The sequence below is a fragment of the Struthio camelus genome, chromosome Z, assembly GCF_040807025.1.
Source record: "Struthio camelus isolate bStrCam1 chromosome Z, bStrCam1.hap1, whole genome shotgun sequence".
Classification (NCBI taxonomy): domain Eukaryota; kingdom Metazoa; phylum Chordata; class Aves; order Struthioniformes; family Struthionidae; genus Struthio; species Struthio camelus.
In genome coordinates, this window is record NC_090982.1 from 1978769 (window position 1) to 1997090 (window position 18322).

An 18322-nucleotide genomic window follows, 5' to 3' on the forward strand; every position below is an offset into this window, starting at 1 on the left:
TCCCGTATAGCTTTCCCCAGTGAACAACAGAGGTCTTCTCTGTCTTTCTAACAGAGAAGAGGTCTTCTCTGTCTTTTCTGACAGGAAATGTGGAAAGCCAATTTAGGACAATCAGCCTTACACCTAAACAGATAGGTTCACTGATTATAACCATATCTCCAGTTCCTTTAGCTGGATGGTCCTAATGGACTAAGCATAGAGAATTACGCCAGTCAGTGAATGGCTCTCTGCATAGGTAGGACATGGGACAAGTACAAGTTCTGAGTAAAAACTGAATTGTTTGTGCAGCAGACACAAACTCAAGGGTTTTGCCTAGGGGATGGGGCAGATCACAGAACTGTGGCCTGTCGTGAACGTATCTCCACAGCACAATTATCAGAGCAGGCAAAAGCCTCTTCTTGAACAAATAGAGCTTTGCTCCATGGGAAGTCTTGGGGTAGGGGGTGCTAGTACAGCAAACAGCCTTCCTTGTTGGAAATGGAGACTGCGCAGTCAGAGCCACACGGGAGCCACAAGACCTGTCCCCACAGACACCAAAAGAGCATGGAAAGGAAAATAGGAACTGTTACTAGCGCAAGAGATATATTATATGAATGTTTTCCTTCTTCGATATCTGAGGATTATGCAACATTCAAGCCATGTTGCTTTGTCCTGGCTGATCAAAGGGCTGTACTTATATGGTGTTGGTGGCCATCAGTCATGAGAAGAATGGCAGTACAATTGTGGTTGTGAAAAAGCACAGCTATGTGCATTTCAGAATCAGTTCCCTGAAACACATGAAATCAGTTTTCTGTGAACATTTGCAGCTAGTACAAATCGATCATGGGCTGTTTGCAGAAAATGAGCACAAAAGGGCACAATCGTGATGGAAAGGCATTCATTTTATACATGAATTAATATTTTTAGCAGGTTTCTGTAGGGGAGAGGAGGGCCAGCATGCTTTTGGTTCTTGTTTTTATCCCCATACTATTCCTCCGTAACAAGTACACACAAAAGGACAATTCAGTTTGTGCAGCCAACCTTCAGTCTGAGACTTCCCAACTCCCAGCTGCTTGACTTAACAAGTACAGCATTCACCTGCCTTTAAATTTTTGCCACATACGACATGTGCAGGAACTACATACCAACTCTGAAGAATACACATACATGCATTTATAGCTGTATCACTAGGACATTAGACTGCAAAATGAAGCACATAATAGACAACGCCTTAATTCTGCACCCTGGTGCATGCAGGCTGACACAGTCTTTAATTATATGAACACACAGTAGGATACCTGCCACATTCAATACATAAAACGGGCACTGTTTTTCAGTGAATGACTGTCTGATATTTTATTTTCCTGTCACTGTGCAGTGGTTGCTTTCTCTTTAAGCATCATGTAAGCTCTTCTCCAAAGACAAGTGTTCATTTCCCTGTGGGCTTCTCTATAGATATAGTCATCACTCACAGTAGATGTGAAAACTCAGGTAATGTTTGTCAAGAGTACAGCATGTTTTGAGGCAAGAGATAACTTAGGGGTCTCTGTTTAATACAGGAAAACTGAGGAACAAAGACATTAAGGATAAAAGAGTAAAGGAAGTGCTGGAAGTACTCAAAGTAAAAGGTTTGACACTGGCAAGCAAGGACTCTGACACGGCCCGTCAACGTGTCTACCTGTGTGAGAGAAAATGTACATTATCCAGCAGGCAAGCCCCAAATAGTCTCCAGAAAATGCGTAAGGAGGAATTCAGGTAACAGGCAGCTGGAGGCAGAGCACTTCTAGGCTGCAAAATGCTTACCCATGTAGAAGGGGCCTTATGCCCCTAGGCCACAATTGACCATGATCAAGGCATGAATAAAAAAATCTCTCCCTTGTCTTGCTCTATGCCTTTCCAGTCTCAGCCACTGAGGAATCTTCACTACCTTTAAGCAATGTTCCCAGCTCACAAGCAAAGAGGAAGAGTTAGAAAGGAGGAGTAAAACAGGGAGAAAAAAGGAATTCCTTCTTCTAATGTCCAGAGACTCATAACTCTTTCAGTAGAACACCAGGAGTCCGCCTTAGAGGAACAGCTCAGTGACATCAAGAAGGTTTTTTGCCTGAGTAAAATTAGCAATATGCAGCTTCCTGAAACTGGACCATGTTTCTAACGTAATGCCTAAGCCAGGGACGAGCAGCTCATGTTAAACTGCTCCCCACACCTCATCTTTATAGAGAGGAGTAATGTTTCCCTATTTTCCTCTGCAGGAATGCGTAAGTATTCCACATATCCCTTATTAACTTTTCTCTTAATACACTAGCTTCTGAATTCAGTGACATTCTGGACATCCTAAGATTCTAGGTGCAGTTCTTATATTTACTATGTCACCTGATTGCACGTGATCTTCCAAGTCACATATGTTTTCAGTATTTTCATTCTAATTGATCCAGACAGATTTTCCATTTCAGTCAGTTTCATGACAATTTTTATTCACTTTCAAAAGGGCCAAAATAGGACTGCTTCTGTAAGCAGTGGCATTCATATCATATCTGTGTGTATCAGAACTATTCATATAAATTACGTGTGTTCATGTTTGTGAAAACTCTACTTTAAATGCCACCGAAAAGCACAGGCTAATCCCAAATAACCGCAAGCCCTTAACCGTAGCCCAGCAGAGAATACACCAACCTATGTAAAAGTAAATAACTAGAGAACTCCATTTGTAATTAAACATTCGAATGCCTAGGCAAGACAGCTCTGCTTTCACAGCTCTCAGCTCTCACAGCTTTTGATACCACATTTTTCAGCGTCTGTTTAGCTTCTCAGAGCATCAAGAGCACCCTGATTACCAGATTAATGGGGGCATATCTTCAATCTGAATTCTCTGGATATTTAGCCATTCTAGTTACAGCTGCTTGTGTAGATCCAGGAAGATCTTTGCTTTCCATGAACAGCTGAATATTCCATATTTGTCAATCAGGATGCTTTAGAAACTTTATCTTTTAATTCTTCTGTTCTTATTAAACCAAAAAAGTTTATCTATCTACATTCATTACTGGACTATGCCCTTTGAACTAAAATTCTGCGTAACTGAGAAACTTCAGAATACAGATGGCTAAGAAATGATCCTTTTCCATCATGGTTCTCTTTGTAATTGCTTTTCTGGTACGTGAAAGCTAAATAAAGACAGCTATAATACCACACATCTTCTGTGTGGCCAATACTGAAAAAGCTTACTCTAGGAGCTGGTACTGTGCCTGTCCTCTCCAATATCACTGGTATTAGGGATGGGATAATCACCATCTAGCGGTATATGAAGGCCACTTCACCTTTCAGAGACACTACTTGTTTGACTTTCCTAATGAGGTTTGAAAAAAATTTGCTTTGATCTCAGTATCCTTCCTTACTTTTTCCAACTTAAGTTCAGATTTGCAGAGTTTCTTACAAATACAAACCAGGAAAATCACAGAAACAACACAAACTTTTCCTCCAGCATTAGACAAATAAGCGGATGAAAGACAAATTACTCTACATCTCTAGGACTTAAATAATAGAAGAGGAAAGGGGACTTAAAGACGCATGTAATTTCTACTCTACTCTATGATTTTCAGCATAAGCATCAATCTTTCAAACATCTCTGCCACTACATATTCCTTCATTCTGGAATCATGAAGATAGTAGGCTGCCATGTTCCTGGTATCTTCCAGTGGCCCTCGAATATGCAGGCTCCTCCAAGGGAAATCAATGTTTCCAGTTTTGGAAGCCCATACACCATGCTAAGAATCAGGTCTAATATTAGGAACACTGGAGATTAACAATAATTAACCAAATATATTGCTAAATATAGAAAATGCAGCAAGTTAGACCTATATTGAAGCTATCAGCATCATTTTATTTTCTACTTCCCATGTCTGAAGCTAAATTAAAGGCTGGGGCTTTAGAATAACAAGAACTTAGAGAAGAGAGACACAGCTAACGAATTTTTGCATGTGTGTCTTCAACGTGTCTGTGAAATAGGAAAGAAACTTTCCAAAAAAATTGGTGCCAGGTTCTTCAGAAACACACTGCTAACCTGTAGGTGCAATTAATTTACCTTCATGTACTAATTGGGTGTTTCTCTCAGTAAATGGTCAATTATATGCCTAATAAGCCATTTCTGGACACAAAAATCTAATTTGTGTGCACAATCATACTAACTATGAAGGAAAATTAGGCATAGAGTTTTGCAGATCTGCTTCTTACTGGCTGCATAGCCTACCTTTGATCTAACAAAAGCATCAGAAGCTGTGATACTCTTTAAGCACTCATTTGATGTAACTGGCCTCAGTCAGGTGTAATTTCATACCCAAACACTTGCTAATCTTTACACAGCAACTGATTTCCTTCATTTTTCAAAATTCAGTCTTTTATGGCTGCCATGCACTTAGTTGAAGAGCTCTATATAATGCCTGCTTCTCAATGTTTCTGTACAGAGATTCTGAGCGCTAAGAGTTTGGTGCCTTCCAGCAAGAAGGCCTCCGCCACCAGAAAGCACATCTGAAATATTTCATATATTTTCAATAGTACCTGTTCTGGTTTGATGGGTTCAGTTGTTGTGAAAATGTCAGAATAATGTTGCCTCTCGAAGACTCGGTCCAACACTTCTAACTGCTGCTGAGTGAAAAGGTCTCCTCGCATCTGTTTCCGAAGAAAATCTCTACTTGGGAGAGAATGTCCATTTGGTACTGGAGACTCCTGAATACCTTTCAAAGAGGACGAAAAACACAGAATAAATAAGCATTGCAATGACAAGTCTAAAACAGGATTGTTTCACGTTATCCGTTGAATACATGCGGTTATCAGTATGCTGAAAAGATTAAAACACTCTGAGAGGCAGTTAAGAGTAAGATACATATTTCCAGAAGATGTACTGACCCATTATACTGTAATTCCAACCCCTACTGCACTTTGCCATCAATGATTTCTCATGTAGTTTTAAGATCGCACAGAGAGTAATGGTCGCATGTAGGCTCACAGCACTTTTATGACAACACTTCTGAATCTATGATAGTCCAGATCCAGGAAGATACTGGACTGTAAGAAGTACAACACCTGATGCTAGAGTAACACTTGATGTAAATCAACTACAGCAGACCTGCTTTTCCTAGTCATTGTCCATATACTTCATCCCCTTCCTCCCAGTACGGTTTAGGTATTACTGCTGTCCAGAAGCACTCAACTCCTACGCTATGCTGAACTCTCTACTATAGTATGCTTATGTTAGGAAACAGGGACTCCTAATCCAGGACTACCTGTAGCTGCAATACGGTCCAGACAATTCCCGAAACATGGAAACTGTCTAATAGCAGTCCCACTAAGATTGGATGTCACTGGGACTCAGACTCATCAACACAACAGCCTGACAAGGCCGGGCCTGATGGACCCTCTTGGCTCACAGTACTGCCTCATCGTAGTTTCACCTTACATTTCTTAATTTCATAGGCATGGTGAAAGACCAGGCTCCAAGAAAGGTGCATATTTTCTAGCTCTCTCCTTTTGGCAGAGATTCAGCAAAACTCATGGGAAAATAGCCACAATACAAGCGTGAAAAATGTTTAGATTGGCACTTAAAAAGTCTGCAATATGGGGGATTGTTTCAATTTGTTTTTTGCAGATTCACAGTGGTTTTCTACCTTTTCCTTCAAGTGACAGTGCTGGAAATACATCTTTTCTGTGATAAAGGCTAAGGTCTGCAATATTCCCAGGACTCCAGGAGGTGGAACTCTAAGAACAACAGTAAATATTAGGAGATTTTTTTCTAGATGTCAACATTGCACTAGATAGGGGGACAAAACATTCTAAAAATGAAATCTCAATGCCAATACAGTATTGAGAAGCATAAATCAAATGTATACTTAACAATCAGATTTTCATTAGCGTTATTGTGGCTTTTAATCAAAAAGCTATTTAAAAATCAAAAGTAGTTTACAGATGAATAATAACAGTAGTCAGGTTTTTTACAGTGGATTCTGCCTCAAATTTTCTGATGGTAAGTAACAAAGGACATCTGGGCAAAATTACCTTCTTGTTGCAGATACCAGTCCTCTCACCAAACATGCACTGGCCATGAGTAAGCTGAGTGAAGCCCAGGAGGCAAGATTTTTTACGAATGGCTACTGATTTGGGTAGTGATCATTCAACATAGCTGCATTTTCCAGAAAATGCTGTGTACCAATAATTAGAAAGCAAGGCTCCTTTAAGACAGGTCTCTCAGATTGAGGGGGCCAACAATTAGAAATACTTTTTAAAACCTAGGTCAGTCTCTGTAACAGGCTGCTGGCACTGAACACTAATTGCTTGATTTTAGCAATTAGTGCAGGAAACATCATTCTAAATCTTAGCTCAATGATTTAGGTCACAATAGCTTTATATTTACCTATTTGGACAAATTCATGTAATTAAAAGCAAGAATAGACAATGTAAGCTTTGGTAGAGTGCTAGGTTCAGTTTATTCCACGGAAGAAAAAATTTGAACTTGTCCTCCTAATAGAAAGTCTAAGCATGTGTACAGCAGTGTGAAACAATACAAAGGGATATAAGAAAGCAGTGTATCTTTAAATCTTTTCCTACTATTCCAGATCAAATATTATCTAATAGACCTAGTACTGGGTTTAGTCAAGCATGGCTTATAAAATTAAAATTCTAGTTGCTAGCTGCATGGTAGCAAAAGGCCAGGGAGACCCAGTCTCTGGAGCATAGAAATGCTGGCTTTAAATTTCAGGTCAAACTAACGTTATTCACTTTTTGGCATCAAAGTTAAAGCTTTACACCGTTTTATTCTAAAGGGAGTGATGAAAGGGAGTAAAACGATGCAAGATATGGTATGACCTGGAAAATGTTTTCCGTGACTGCAGTATTGCTTACGCATTGTTTATATAGCCGAAGACCAAGTGTAATGAGGTCTGATTGCATTTAAATATGGTGCAGTAGATTCATGTTTTACCAGCAAGTGTTTATGTTTATGTGTTACAAATGTTATGGAGTATTTGCATTGAGCTCAGCTCCGGGTTTTTTTCTTGTGAATACATTTGGAAAAGATTGAGCCAAACTAAGATTAACTGTAATATTAGCAGCTTCATTAAGTGACAGACACCACTGTGTCAGGCTCAGAACACCTTCATGTAGGTGCTGTGCTCTGTCATCTCTTCTTAAGAAGCAGGCAGTTTAAGATACTTCGGAAAGGCATGGGACAGGGACACTATCAAATGCCAGCAGCTCTGACTTAGTGAAATCCATTCCTGACTGTCCTTCTACTGAGCTCAAGGCAGATGACCCCCTATAGGTCCTGCCACCACAATGTCTTAGGTAACAATAGGAAAAGAAGAGAATCTTCATGTAGGCTGCTCCGGAAGGGAAATCCATACATAAAAGAAGTATCAGAGAAAACCAGAAGCAAGCCAGAGCATTATCCAGGCTGGCTGCCTTGCTGGAACCAAGCACAGGCACCACTGGGCAATATAGTAAGGGATTAAATCAAATGAAGATAGTGGTGACGTTTTGGAGATTTTGAAATTCAAGACCAGGATTTGATATGCCTGCAGAAAGTGGAGCCTGCACAGCAAGTCAGAGGGGGCTGTTTCCCAGCACTATGGGACTGTTTTCACATCTGTATTTGTAAGATCTCCACATGCCACCCCAACGATCTGGCTGAGATCACCTTTCAAAGGTGATTCCTGACACAGCTTTATTTTTCTGTAATGCAATATATGGCTTGCTGTCAGGGAGGTGCCTGGAAAGAAATGATGCAGTTGTGAAACTATTAGGATGACCTGTCATTGTCTAGGACATCCTAAGTTTGGGAACTGCACCTCACTTGCCCTTTTTCTCTCCCTCTCCCTCTCTGTCTCCACATCCCATGAACAAAGGGATGCTCAGTTCTTTTTCACTTTCTCTCCCAAACTCACTAACTCCAGTAACTAAGTGCCGGGGTTCACCACACAAGTAAAGGACTTTCTATATGCTGCACATGACATCTAAAAGCTCACAAAGGTCTTTGAGATGCGTTTGGCTGCTAGATACTATATAAATGTGAGATAATTACTATTAGCATTATGCATTGTTTGAATACACTAGAACATCTTCGATAATTAAAATGCTGTTGGCAGGTTTGAAACAGTATGGTTTATAAATAGGCTCCAGGGAGTGGTAAAAACATTTTTCATATAATCAATGCATCCACCTAGGAGGGTTATGTTTTGTTGACAGTAGCACTACGTATGTGCATACCTACTCTGCAAAACAATTAGTCTCCAGTCCAATGGCATCTTTCCAGAAATGCTAATGAAGAATGCAGATAAAATATTCTCCTTAATGCAAAAGACGACATTCTTCTCAAACGAATTTCATCCTTTATCTTTAGCATTTCATATAGACAGGACAAGAATGTACCCTTAGATCACAACTTTCTCAGATATAATGTACTTCCCTCCTAATACGACACCCAAAGCACTATGCATCTCAGCAAACTCTCTTCAGCTCATGCATTCAGATTTATCCTTACTCCCAGCAGGGAGTGTGTTGGTCCTGGTCTCTACTAGCACCAAGTCCCAGCACGTGCTGGATCTGCTCCATCGAGCAGTGGTGCTGCTTCACCAGCCTTTCCATTGATCTGAGGTGAGCCAGTCCCACATAACCAGCCTCCAAGTCCAGATACTGCTTAGGATTCTTTCATGTGAGCACAAAGCTCAGATCATAATGCAGCCTGTGACTCATAGTTCAGGAACTCATGGTGTTTGGGTATATCTTTATACAGGGAAGATTCCCATGGATATTCTCTCCCGTTCCATATGTGCTACTGGGCATTTGCAAGAAAAAAAGCGGTCACTTCTCACTCTGAATTGTGAGCAACGTGGACAACCTCTTTCATGTTCACGTTTTACCTAGAAAAGTGACCTGTGATTTAACCACAGAAGCAGGGCACCGTTCTAAAGAAAGTGGTGTGACCTTAGATAACTGACGGTTAATACAATGCTAATATCACACACTAGCAGAGGATTCCTTACAGTTAGCAAAAGACGGAATAGTCTAGGATGAAGGAAGCAAAGAACAGATCCACCTCTTGGAAGAAGTATCATGTATGCGTCTTGCTGACAAAAGGCTGGCTGAACTATGTGGATATCATTCAGAAATGCTCAGTCTTTGTTATTTCAGGGTAAGTTATTTTGAGGGAACCCCAACAAATGGCAAGATTAGTTTAAGAAAGCTGATAAATTGTGATCTATTTTTGGGATAATATACTTTTATGGTTAAATACATATCTTTGACCTGTTTTCTGAAACAGTAGGAAACATACGGAATTGCTAAATATGTCTAAAACAGATTTTTAACATTTAATTCCCACATTTTGAAGTAATGTTTTGTCTACACACTTCAAAAACTGTGGATCTAATGAAGGAGAACAAATAACCCGAGTTCTCATAAATCACCAAACCATTTTTAAAAGTCCTGAAGTTTAGTGTTTTTAAAAAAAGTCAAATTATAAAAATATCAGTAAAAACACTGAAGTAAAAAAAAAATACCAACTTCAGCTTGTTTATTATTATTATTATTATTCCGAGAGGGAAAACAGTACATTTAATTATTTCATTATGAAGTAGCACTATGGAATAGTATAAGACAGACTCTCAATTGATGTAAACAAGTGTAGCTCTAACCATCTAAGCCAGGTCATAGCAACTAAGAAATTGGTGCCATGCTTAAATTCAACTGGAATAATATTTCCAGTGTTATCAATAATAATCATGTGCCATAAAGCACATACCTCTGTGGAATATTTGTCTAATGTGATTCTATTCTGGAGAAAAGAAAATTTCTTGGTTTTAGTTTTTTAGGTTTGGGGTTTTTTTTAACAACATGGTTTTACAGGGTTAATCAAGAAAGTAAATAACCAATAACATGAACAGCTCATATTCATAAAGGACATGGTTTCTTTCTCTAATTTGTACTGTCCAACTTCATTACCTGGTATCATACCTAATTAATCCACCATACAGGGAGACACTGGCTAATTAGGAAGGATGTTATTCACCACGTTTAAAACATTATGAAGCAAATGAAATATTACCAGAAGGCAAAAAGGTGATTTGTTTCCTTGTATCATGGCTGTAAATTAGTTCAGAGAAGATAAAGACTTTGTTTAATTACCATTTGGAAGGCTTTGTTTAAAATGTAAAATGAATTTTCATACCACCTTCTAAGGACCGTGTGCATCTGACAGCAAGCAGTTTCTTGCTCTTCCTAGTAAAGCAATGGCTTCAGAATCACATACACTGTGAGAGATCCTTGGATTTATACTATTTGAGTTTTCTAGACACTGTTATTTATTTTTTTAAAGGACAGTATCACTAAAAAGAAGCTCTATACTTTGAAGCGTATATAGCTGATCATCGCACAAATATTTTTGAGAGAAATCACTATATTTCACAAAGACTAGTATGGTTTTTGCCATAGACAAAAGTGAGAAAGAGGAAAAAAAAGATAAATCATCAGAGATCCAAAAATACTTTTCATTTGGAGAAGATATCAGGCCATTTCGAAGGCACTGATAGAGTCTCTGCTCTGTCTCCATTACCCGTTGAAGGCAGCCAGAGTCAGGGGCTGACTACACTAGATTATATTCCCTATAAGATGGTCACCGATATATATATATATGATCTTCAACCTCTATTGATTGACCAATTTCACAAGCAAAGACTGGTGAAATGAAGCTGAAATGAACATCATGCTTTAACTCATTGAACCCATCAGGCCTGAGTTAATCTCACTGCCCACTGTCTCTGATAGAATTCAATTGATCAATCATGTTTCGGTGATAGTACCATTTCAGTGGCTTATTGCTTCTTCATTTCAAAGCTTGACCTGTTAGATATACTTGGACTTGTTCTGCTCTTCTTGGAGACACAGAGATCAGCATCTGTCTACTGCAATGTATTGTCTTGCATCCAAGCTTGTAAAAACTCAGGCAACTTTTGCTAAACACTCCCATCTTAGCACTGGATTTTTACAGATATTTTACTGATCTTACAGTTAGAAAGAGACCTAACAATTAGAATCCTCTGCCATCTGGTCGACTCTGCTCCGGCTTCTGTGCCCACTGAGTCTGGCATCCTGGGCCTTATTTGGCCACATAGGTACGAAAAGACCGAATTATGACATTTTCACACTTCTACCTTCAGGCACAATATAAGCTGAAAGCTGAACAAGGCCCTTAGATACACATATACTTTTTCTCTGGGCACAAGCCCCAGGCTGAATACAGCCCAGCACATTTGGAAACCTAGAAAGAGCTAGGGCTGGGAGAGGGTAAGCTAGAAAGGTCACAGCTCACAGTACCTGCAAGTTGGTGGGGGATTGCTGTTGTTATTTAGCTGTTTCCCACATTTTGTATCATTTCAGATGCACCGTTACCCTGAGATCACCCCCACTGTCACACTCACCCTCCAGTCCTGCCCTTTGTTCTTGCAGCTGTGATGAGGAACAGCTGAAACCAAGGGCACACTCACACCTAGAGGTCAGTAAGTCTTAGACAGGTGTATGAGCTGTTATGTTCCACCTTCCGAAATGGACACAGCTGGCACAGTGAGTGCAAAGTTGCCTGCTTCACTTCGTGTTACAGTAAGTCATTGCAAATACGCTCTTCATGTGCACTCAGGAACATATTTCCACTCTGGTTCCACCAGTGCTTACCCTCTCAGCCACAAGCACTGGTGTGCAACCAGGAGTAATCTCCATCTCCTGTCAGGATTTGTTCAGTCAGTGCAAGGTGCTGTGAATCAAGCTGTATCATCTGGGCTCTCAGCTATGAACCCTCACATAGTGCTGCACTGTGCCCGGCTGCACCAGTTGGTCACTGTCAGTTGCAGGGTCTCTGCACTGCACACTACTGCTCAGCATGGGCATGCCCTACAACGACTGCAGAGCAGACCACATCTTGCAAGCTTCAGCATACTATATGCAAGCTTCCCAGCTTGGACAATGCCCAACAGCATGGGATTAGCTGGGGACTGTTTGGGAATGCCTGAGTACACTGCCTGCCATTGCTACTGTAGTTTCTTCCCTGGGATGGAGTGAAGTATTTTCAAAATAGCAGTGGCAAACCTTTCTCAACCGCAGCATTGCCTTGCACAGCAGGCATTTGGCCCATTGACCTCGTGACCTGTATCTAAACTCTGCTGCATGGTGCCTGTATTCCCAGTACTGCATTTTGCAATGGTTCCAGGAGACAGAAGAAACGAAAAAAGGGATTTGAGTTGTGTCATATGCCTCTCAGTGTCGCTCTTACTAAAACACTCTGCAGCAAAGCGATTAGCACTTTTTTTAATCAAACGGCCACCTCTGGTCTTTTGCTGAGAAATGATGCAGCTCCTCTCCACTATGAGAGCATCTGTCACAGCTCTCTAGGAGAGCTGGAGGTTCTTCTTAATGTGAGAGCTAGAGCCATGCATTTATACACAAAAGGTGCTGTTCTAGCGCAGTTTAAACACCTAGGGCTGAATTCCATAGCTGCAACACTGTGAACCACTAGCTGATTAAGGGTATCAGCAAAAGAGGGGGTTTTATATATCTAACAGTCCATGAGATTACAGCCCATCTCCTCCCCTCCTGTGATTTTAATGCTGCAGCAGCTGTACAGATGTTTTGTTATATACCTATTAGCTTGTGCTGACAAAGCCCTGCAGCTGACTTTCCATCCTGTACTTGCATTCAGATGGTGAAGCGAGCAGCTGCGGGACCCTCACTTCTTTATAGGCCTAACCTCTGTGATCCCGACAGACTCTCTATCTGAACAAACATTTGTGTAAATAGTGCCACTGAGTGGAGCAGGATTATTTGTGCACCTGTAAGGGCTCTGTGAGCAGGCCTGAGTGTGCTCAAACCCCAAGCTTTGCGTAAGCGAGATACACTTGCATACTCTTTGTCTGGTTAAGTTGATAGTCCCCATCTCTCTGGAGAGTTTCCAGTTAGGTCAGAAGAAGTGTTGCAATGCCATACCTCTGCAAATGTACAGACCATCAAGGTCCCATGCAGGCTAGACCAGACAGCGGTTTGGTTTGCTCTTCAACAGGTCTGCGGCTATAACTGAGCTAGGCAGAGGGGAGCCAGGCTCCCTGGGGGCTCTCTGAACCTTTACCTACACTTCTTTGGGGCAGAGGCAAAGCTCTTTGTCTGAAGATGCCTACTTCTTTAGCCATCAGGATTCTTCATACACTGGAGATCACCTTTTCTGAACATTATGGGTTGTTGGTCAAATTATCACAGGTCTACATTCCTTTAACCTCTACACAGTGCTCTTGGCGGGCACAAGAGAAGCCGCCAGACATTACTACCGTGGCTACTGAGCCAATTCACTATGAAAGCAGAGGGGGAGAGGGAGGTGCTCATCAGATTTTTGAGTGGTAGGGGCTGGAAGGACTGTTAGGGGTTAGACGGACTGTTAGAGTTGGTGTCCTTTTCATGACTGCTCTTGTCATATAGCTTTATTTCTAAAAAACAGCCAAAATGATGTCAATGATACCTTTCTTCCTCACCCTCTGGAAGAGAATTCAGAAATGGAGAGAAAAGAGCCTGAGTAAAAGGAGTGGACTCATGAACACCCCCCAACACCACTCTTCACAAAGCACAGCATAGTATGATTTGACTCGGCGACACACAAGTCTCGGGTGACTGCGGCTAGTGGACAAGACCACCAGGCACTCTGCCCAAGACAGCAAGACCTCTAAGCCAAGCTGCAACATAATGTATGAACAGGGCTAATATTTTTATGATTTCTGTAGCATTTAAGGGGAGAACTCTAGTAACTCTTCAGATAAAATAACAGTCATGACTAGTTTATTAATAAATGATTATGAGAAATTGATCTTTTTCCTAGTTTCCTAGATGTGTTTGGCAGCAAACTATAGCAACATGCACATTATTTCGTGTACTCTCCGTTGAAAGTGCTTTTTAAATGGCTGTTGTAAGCTTCTCTAAGGTACTTTGATATTGCTTACACCTACTTAAATATCATGTTACAACACATCTTTCCATCTTTTTTTTAAAAAAGACATTTCTGTGTATGTTTGGGTAACATGGAAAAGAGCAGGTTGAAGAAGAAATTGTGATCTTCTTAGCTTTGAACACGTCAGACTGGCCTCCTATTACTGATGGGAAGAAGATTTGTAACTTTGAAAAATACTGCTGTGCTGAGGGCTTATGTCTGCAGGAAGCCTAGAGAGAAGTACTATGTAAGATGGACAGTTGTTGCTGCCCAGGTGTGTACTGAATGACAAGCGCAATAGAATGAGAAGGGAAAAGCCTTCCTTCTTTTTCTCCAAATATTTGGTAGCCTAGAAACTGTGACACAAACTACATAGCTAGATGGAAGTCAAGTACCCAAAAAACCCTGTGCATGAAGCTGGCAGCATAAAGGTCCTTGGAAAATATATGAATAATGTCCTGTAAGAACAGCACTAAAGGAGAAAGCAGAAGCGAGAAAACTAAATCTGACAATCAAAGAAAAATGGTATAAAATACAAAAGTAATCCAAAGGGATTTCTGTAGACAGGAGTTTACAGAACCATTCAATAAAACAACATAGTTTAACAGAGGGCATTTATTATCCTGGTGAAGCTAAACAGAGTGGACATTAGAACGGAAACAGATCTCATGGAGCTCAAGGAAAGTTTCAGCGCCACAAGCAGCTGGCATTTCATACCTCTATAAAAGTTAGTTAGATGCTAGTTGACACAAAGAAGTTTTGCAGGTTTTGTTGTAGCAGACAGAGGTTGCCAGCTTTCTCCTCTCTCCAGGCACTGACATTTAATGAGAAAAATATAAGCTGTTCAATTGACGTTGGTCAAAACTAATCTTTTCATGAACATTGAAAAGTAAAAGCAAGTTTGAAAGCAAAGTAAAATTTCCGCATATCACCTGGAGAAAATAATAGCACCCACATCCCATCCACTTAATGTGTTGAACTTAAAAGCACCAAGAACATTAATGGACCCCACCAGGCAAAACATTGAAACAATATCACCAACCTCTAGAAAGGGCTGGATTTAGTATATGCACAGAGAGAAACGGAGAGACAAAGGAAGATTCAGCTTGTGCAAGCTGCCAGATTGATGCTGTGGATCATCCACAAGAGGAAGGCATCAGCCCACACTGTCCATCCTGTTACCCACAAACAGCACACAAAAAAGCTGCTAATATCTGCAAACTTTTCATGCACTTAATTTAAATAAAGCTTCGTTTAAAAAAGATCACAAATTATGATCTCAAGCCTGAAAATGTGCATGCTTACAACTAAGGAAAAAAAGGTCTCAACTGAATGCAGCAGAATAGATTGTATGCCTAGCACAAAATACAGGGATAATTCCTATACAGCAGTACAAAATATAACATAATATGCAAACATAGATATTTACAAGTTACAGAAAGTACAAATTTAAAGGTATTTTTCATACATTTTAATGTATGCATTAGTTGGACAAAATCAATTTTTAAAAATCTTCTGCTATTGTGTAATACGTGTTTTCACACCTCGGAAATTTCTGTATACTTCTCACATCCAGAAACTGCATCTGTGTATCCAGTTCCTTTAGCTACCTTTTCTGTCTGCCTGAATGCAGCTGCGTTGTCTCATGCTTACCACAGTGTGCAAGCTTTCCAGGGCCTGGATCTGCCTTTCTATTCAGTACTTGAGCAGCACCCAACATCAAGGGGCTGGCATTCAGGACTCCAAACACACTTGCAATCTAATACACTACCATTATTGCTAGCTGGGCATCTATTCAAACTAGCCAAAACAGAGGGGTATGAAGCTTCAAACTAGCCAAAACAGAGGGGTATGAAGCTTCCTCATGCTCTGGCTTCCTTTGTGTGAGTGTGTGTGTGTAAAAGCTCCATCAAACTCCAAGGCACCAGTCAGAAACAAGCATCTGAAGGAAATTACACCGGGGTAATTTCTTGATCTCACTTAAGTTAGCCACTGACATTAACCAGAAGTGTGAGTTCAGGGTACAGGTAGTGAAATAACACAGAATCTGAGCCTGTGACTGGGTCCTGCAGAGTTATCCACAGCCAAGGGACTAATGATACTGTTTGCTGCCTGTGGTATGGTCTGTCAGGTTCCTGTTCACGTCACAGCCAGATGCCTCTTCGGCACAGCAACTGTGCCCAGGAAAACAACACAGCAATGAAGTACCCAAACTTCCTCCTGACTGCAAGCCACCACACACAGCGAAGCCTCTGGCCTCCCTTAGCCCTAATACACTCCTCCAGAAGTGAGGGCACAGGTCCTCCATTACCCCTAGCTCTCACAGCCATGGTTTGGCCATCTGCCTACACATCCCAATCCACTGTACAGAAGATCCTTAGCATAAATATAGCTCGTTGAGCAAAATCCTGGGCGCTAAAATCCATGGACCTTGGTCTTGGCATGAAGGGACAAGCATACGTACACTGTCTGTGCACTTCAGATACCGAGTTCTACATGGTCTCTTTCAGACTTCACCAACCCTCAGCATCCTCCTTTGCTTATATGACTCCATATCAGTTGAAGGCATACAGGTCCCAAATATTAAATTCAGTCATTACAATTTCTAATCCCCACTTAATTTCTTACTGAAAAGGAGGAGGAGAGGGCAGATGGGGCAGTCTGCAGTCTTGGACAGGTGGAGAGAGATGAATCTAAGATCAACACTGGTACACTGTGGTCATTTACAAGTAACTGTGGCATTAGTCCTTGTTAAAGACCCCATTCCCCATTTGTTATAAGGACGTGCTCTTGCACCGTTCAGCTTTTGTGGTGAACACTGTGAGGATGCAATACAGACAGGCCATACATATCCAGTGGAATGGCGCAGATGGCAACAGGGCAATGGGGAAAGAGCAGTTTCTGACACATGCAAGGGCACAGACAAACGTCATGTCAGCTTAACTGCAATGGCGGTTAAACATCATGTTAGTTTTTATTATCACTATTTTAGCGTCTTGGCTATGTTCACAATTTTGCACTCTTGACTTTTTTAAAAGCTTGCAGAACAAAATAAGACCAAAAGCATTCAGTGTTTTGAGAAAAATGACGTCTTTTTAATATATATTTATATTTCATGGTTCTGCCTCTCGTATAAACCTTAAATGTTCTGATGCACTAAATACAGAACAAAACTAAACGAGTAAGATTTTATTTTTAAGGGAAAATGGTGTAGCTCTTTACTAATTACTGTAATTAATTAGTGTCACCTAAACATTAATTATTTATCCTGTAGTAAACTCAGCAATCTACAGTACAATTCCCTTGACACTGTGCTTGTCACAAGAATGCCCTAATAAGGCAAGTATGGAAAAATTTCACTTTATATATTCCCATTATTTCAAAACCTGTTTTCATTAAGAGTGAAGAAATTTATGTTGAGTTGATCACTTCTTCGGCTGTGTCACTGGAATTCTGCCAGTGATCTGGGAAGTGAGTCAGTTCTTATAACTTGATTAAGGAGTCTGGTTGAAATAAGCACATTGGGAGCAGTTCCACCTCATCCTAACTTTGTTCAGGTCTGTGCTGGAGTTTTCCTAGACTCACTTATTTCCCTTCCATTTAACTGGTTAACTCAGCCAGGAAAAATAATAATAATAATAATAATAATAATAATAATAATAATACAGATAGAGCTTGGCAAATAAATTTTAAAGACCGCTATATCTGAATGTTCTCTCTTCATGGCAGCCAACTGTCTGCAAACAAATCATTTCTATGAATACATAATAGTGGTTGGAGAACAAACGTCCAGTGTTACATGTATATATCTCCGGGTTTCATTCTGTGCCACAGAAGTCAATGGCAATGAATAAGACTCTGACTATGCTGTAAATTAGTAGTGGCTGGGAAATTTTTTAAGAGTTGTTTTTTTAATTGAAAAACGTTGATTCATTGAAACTAAACTGCTTAGAAGCCAGGATCATTTCTGAAGAACTACATGGCTCAGAAAATCCAGAGGGGAAAGTTTTGAACGTATTGAAATATTCCATCTTGATATTTTCAAATAAAAATTGTTTTAGCTTTCCAGTTCAAATAGATTTTAGTGTTTTAGTATATATCGATCATACAGTTTTATATATAAATATATATATATATATATACACACACACACACACACACACACACACACACATATGTATTTCTTTATATCTTTCTTTATACACACACAAATATTTTAAAAAATGAACCCTCACTGCTCCAGACTGATCAAGCCTAGCTTTCTCAGTCCTTCCTCATATGCCATGAGCTCCAGTTCCCTGATCATCTTGGTGGCCTGTGCTGGACTCACCCTTGGATGTTAATCTC

General features: G+C 40.4%; 1 protein-coding gene across 4 annotated transcripts in view; it reads right to left on the reverse strand.

The window, feature by feature from the left end:
• The window catches only part of PAX5 (paired box 5), a 182381-nt gene that overhangs the window by 114083 nt on the left and 49976 nt on the right, over positions 1 to 18322 (reverse strand). For all 4 annotated transcript variants that reach the window (XM_068927385.1, XM_068927384.1, XM_068927386.1 and 1 more), the window contains one exon: positions 4528 to 4703. In XM_068927385.1, coding sequence (XP_068783486.1) covers positions 4528 to 4703 — 176 coding nt within the window. The remainder of the gene's footprint in view (positions 1 to 4527; positions 4704 to 18322) is intronic.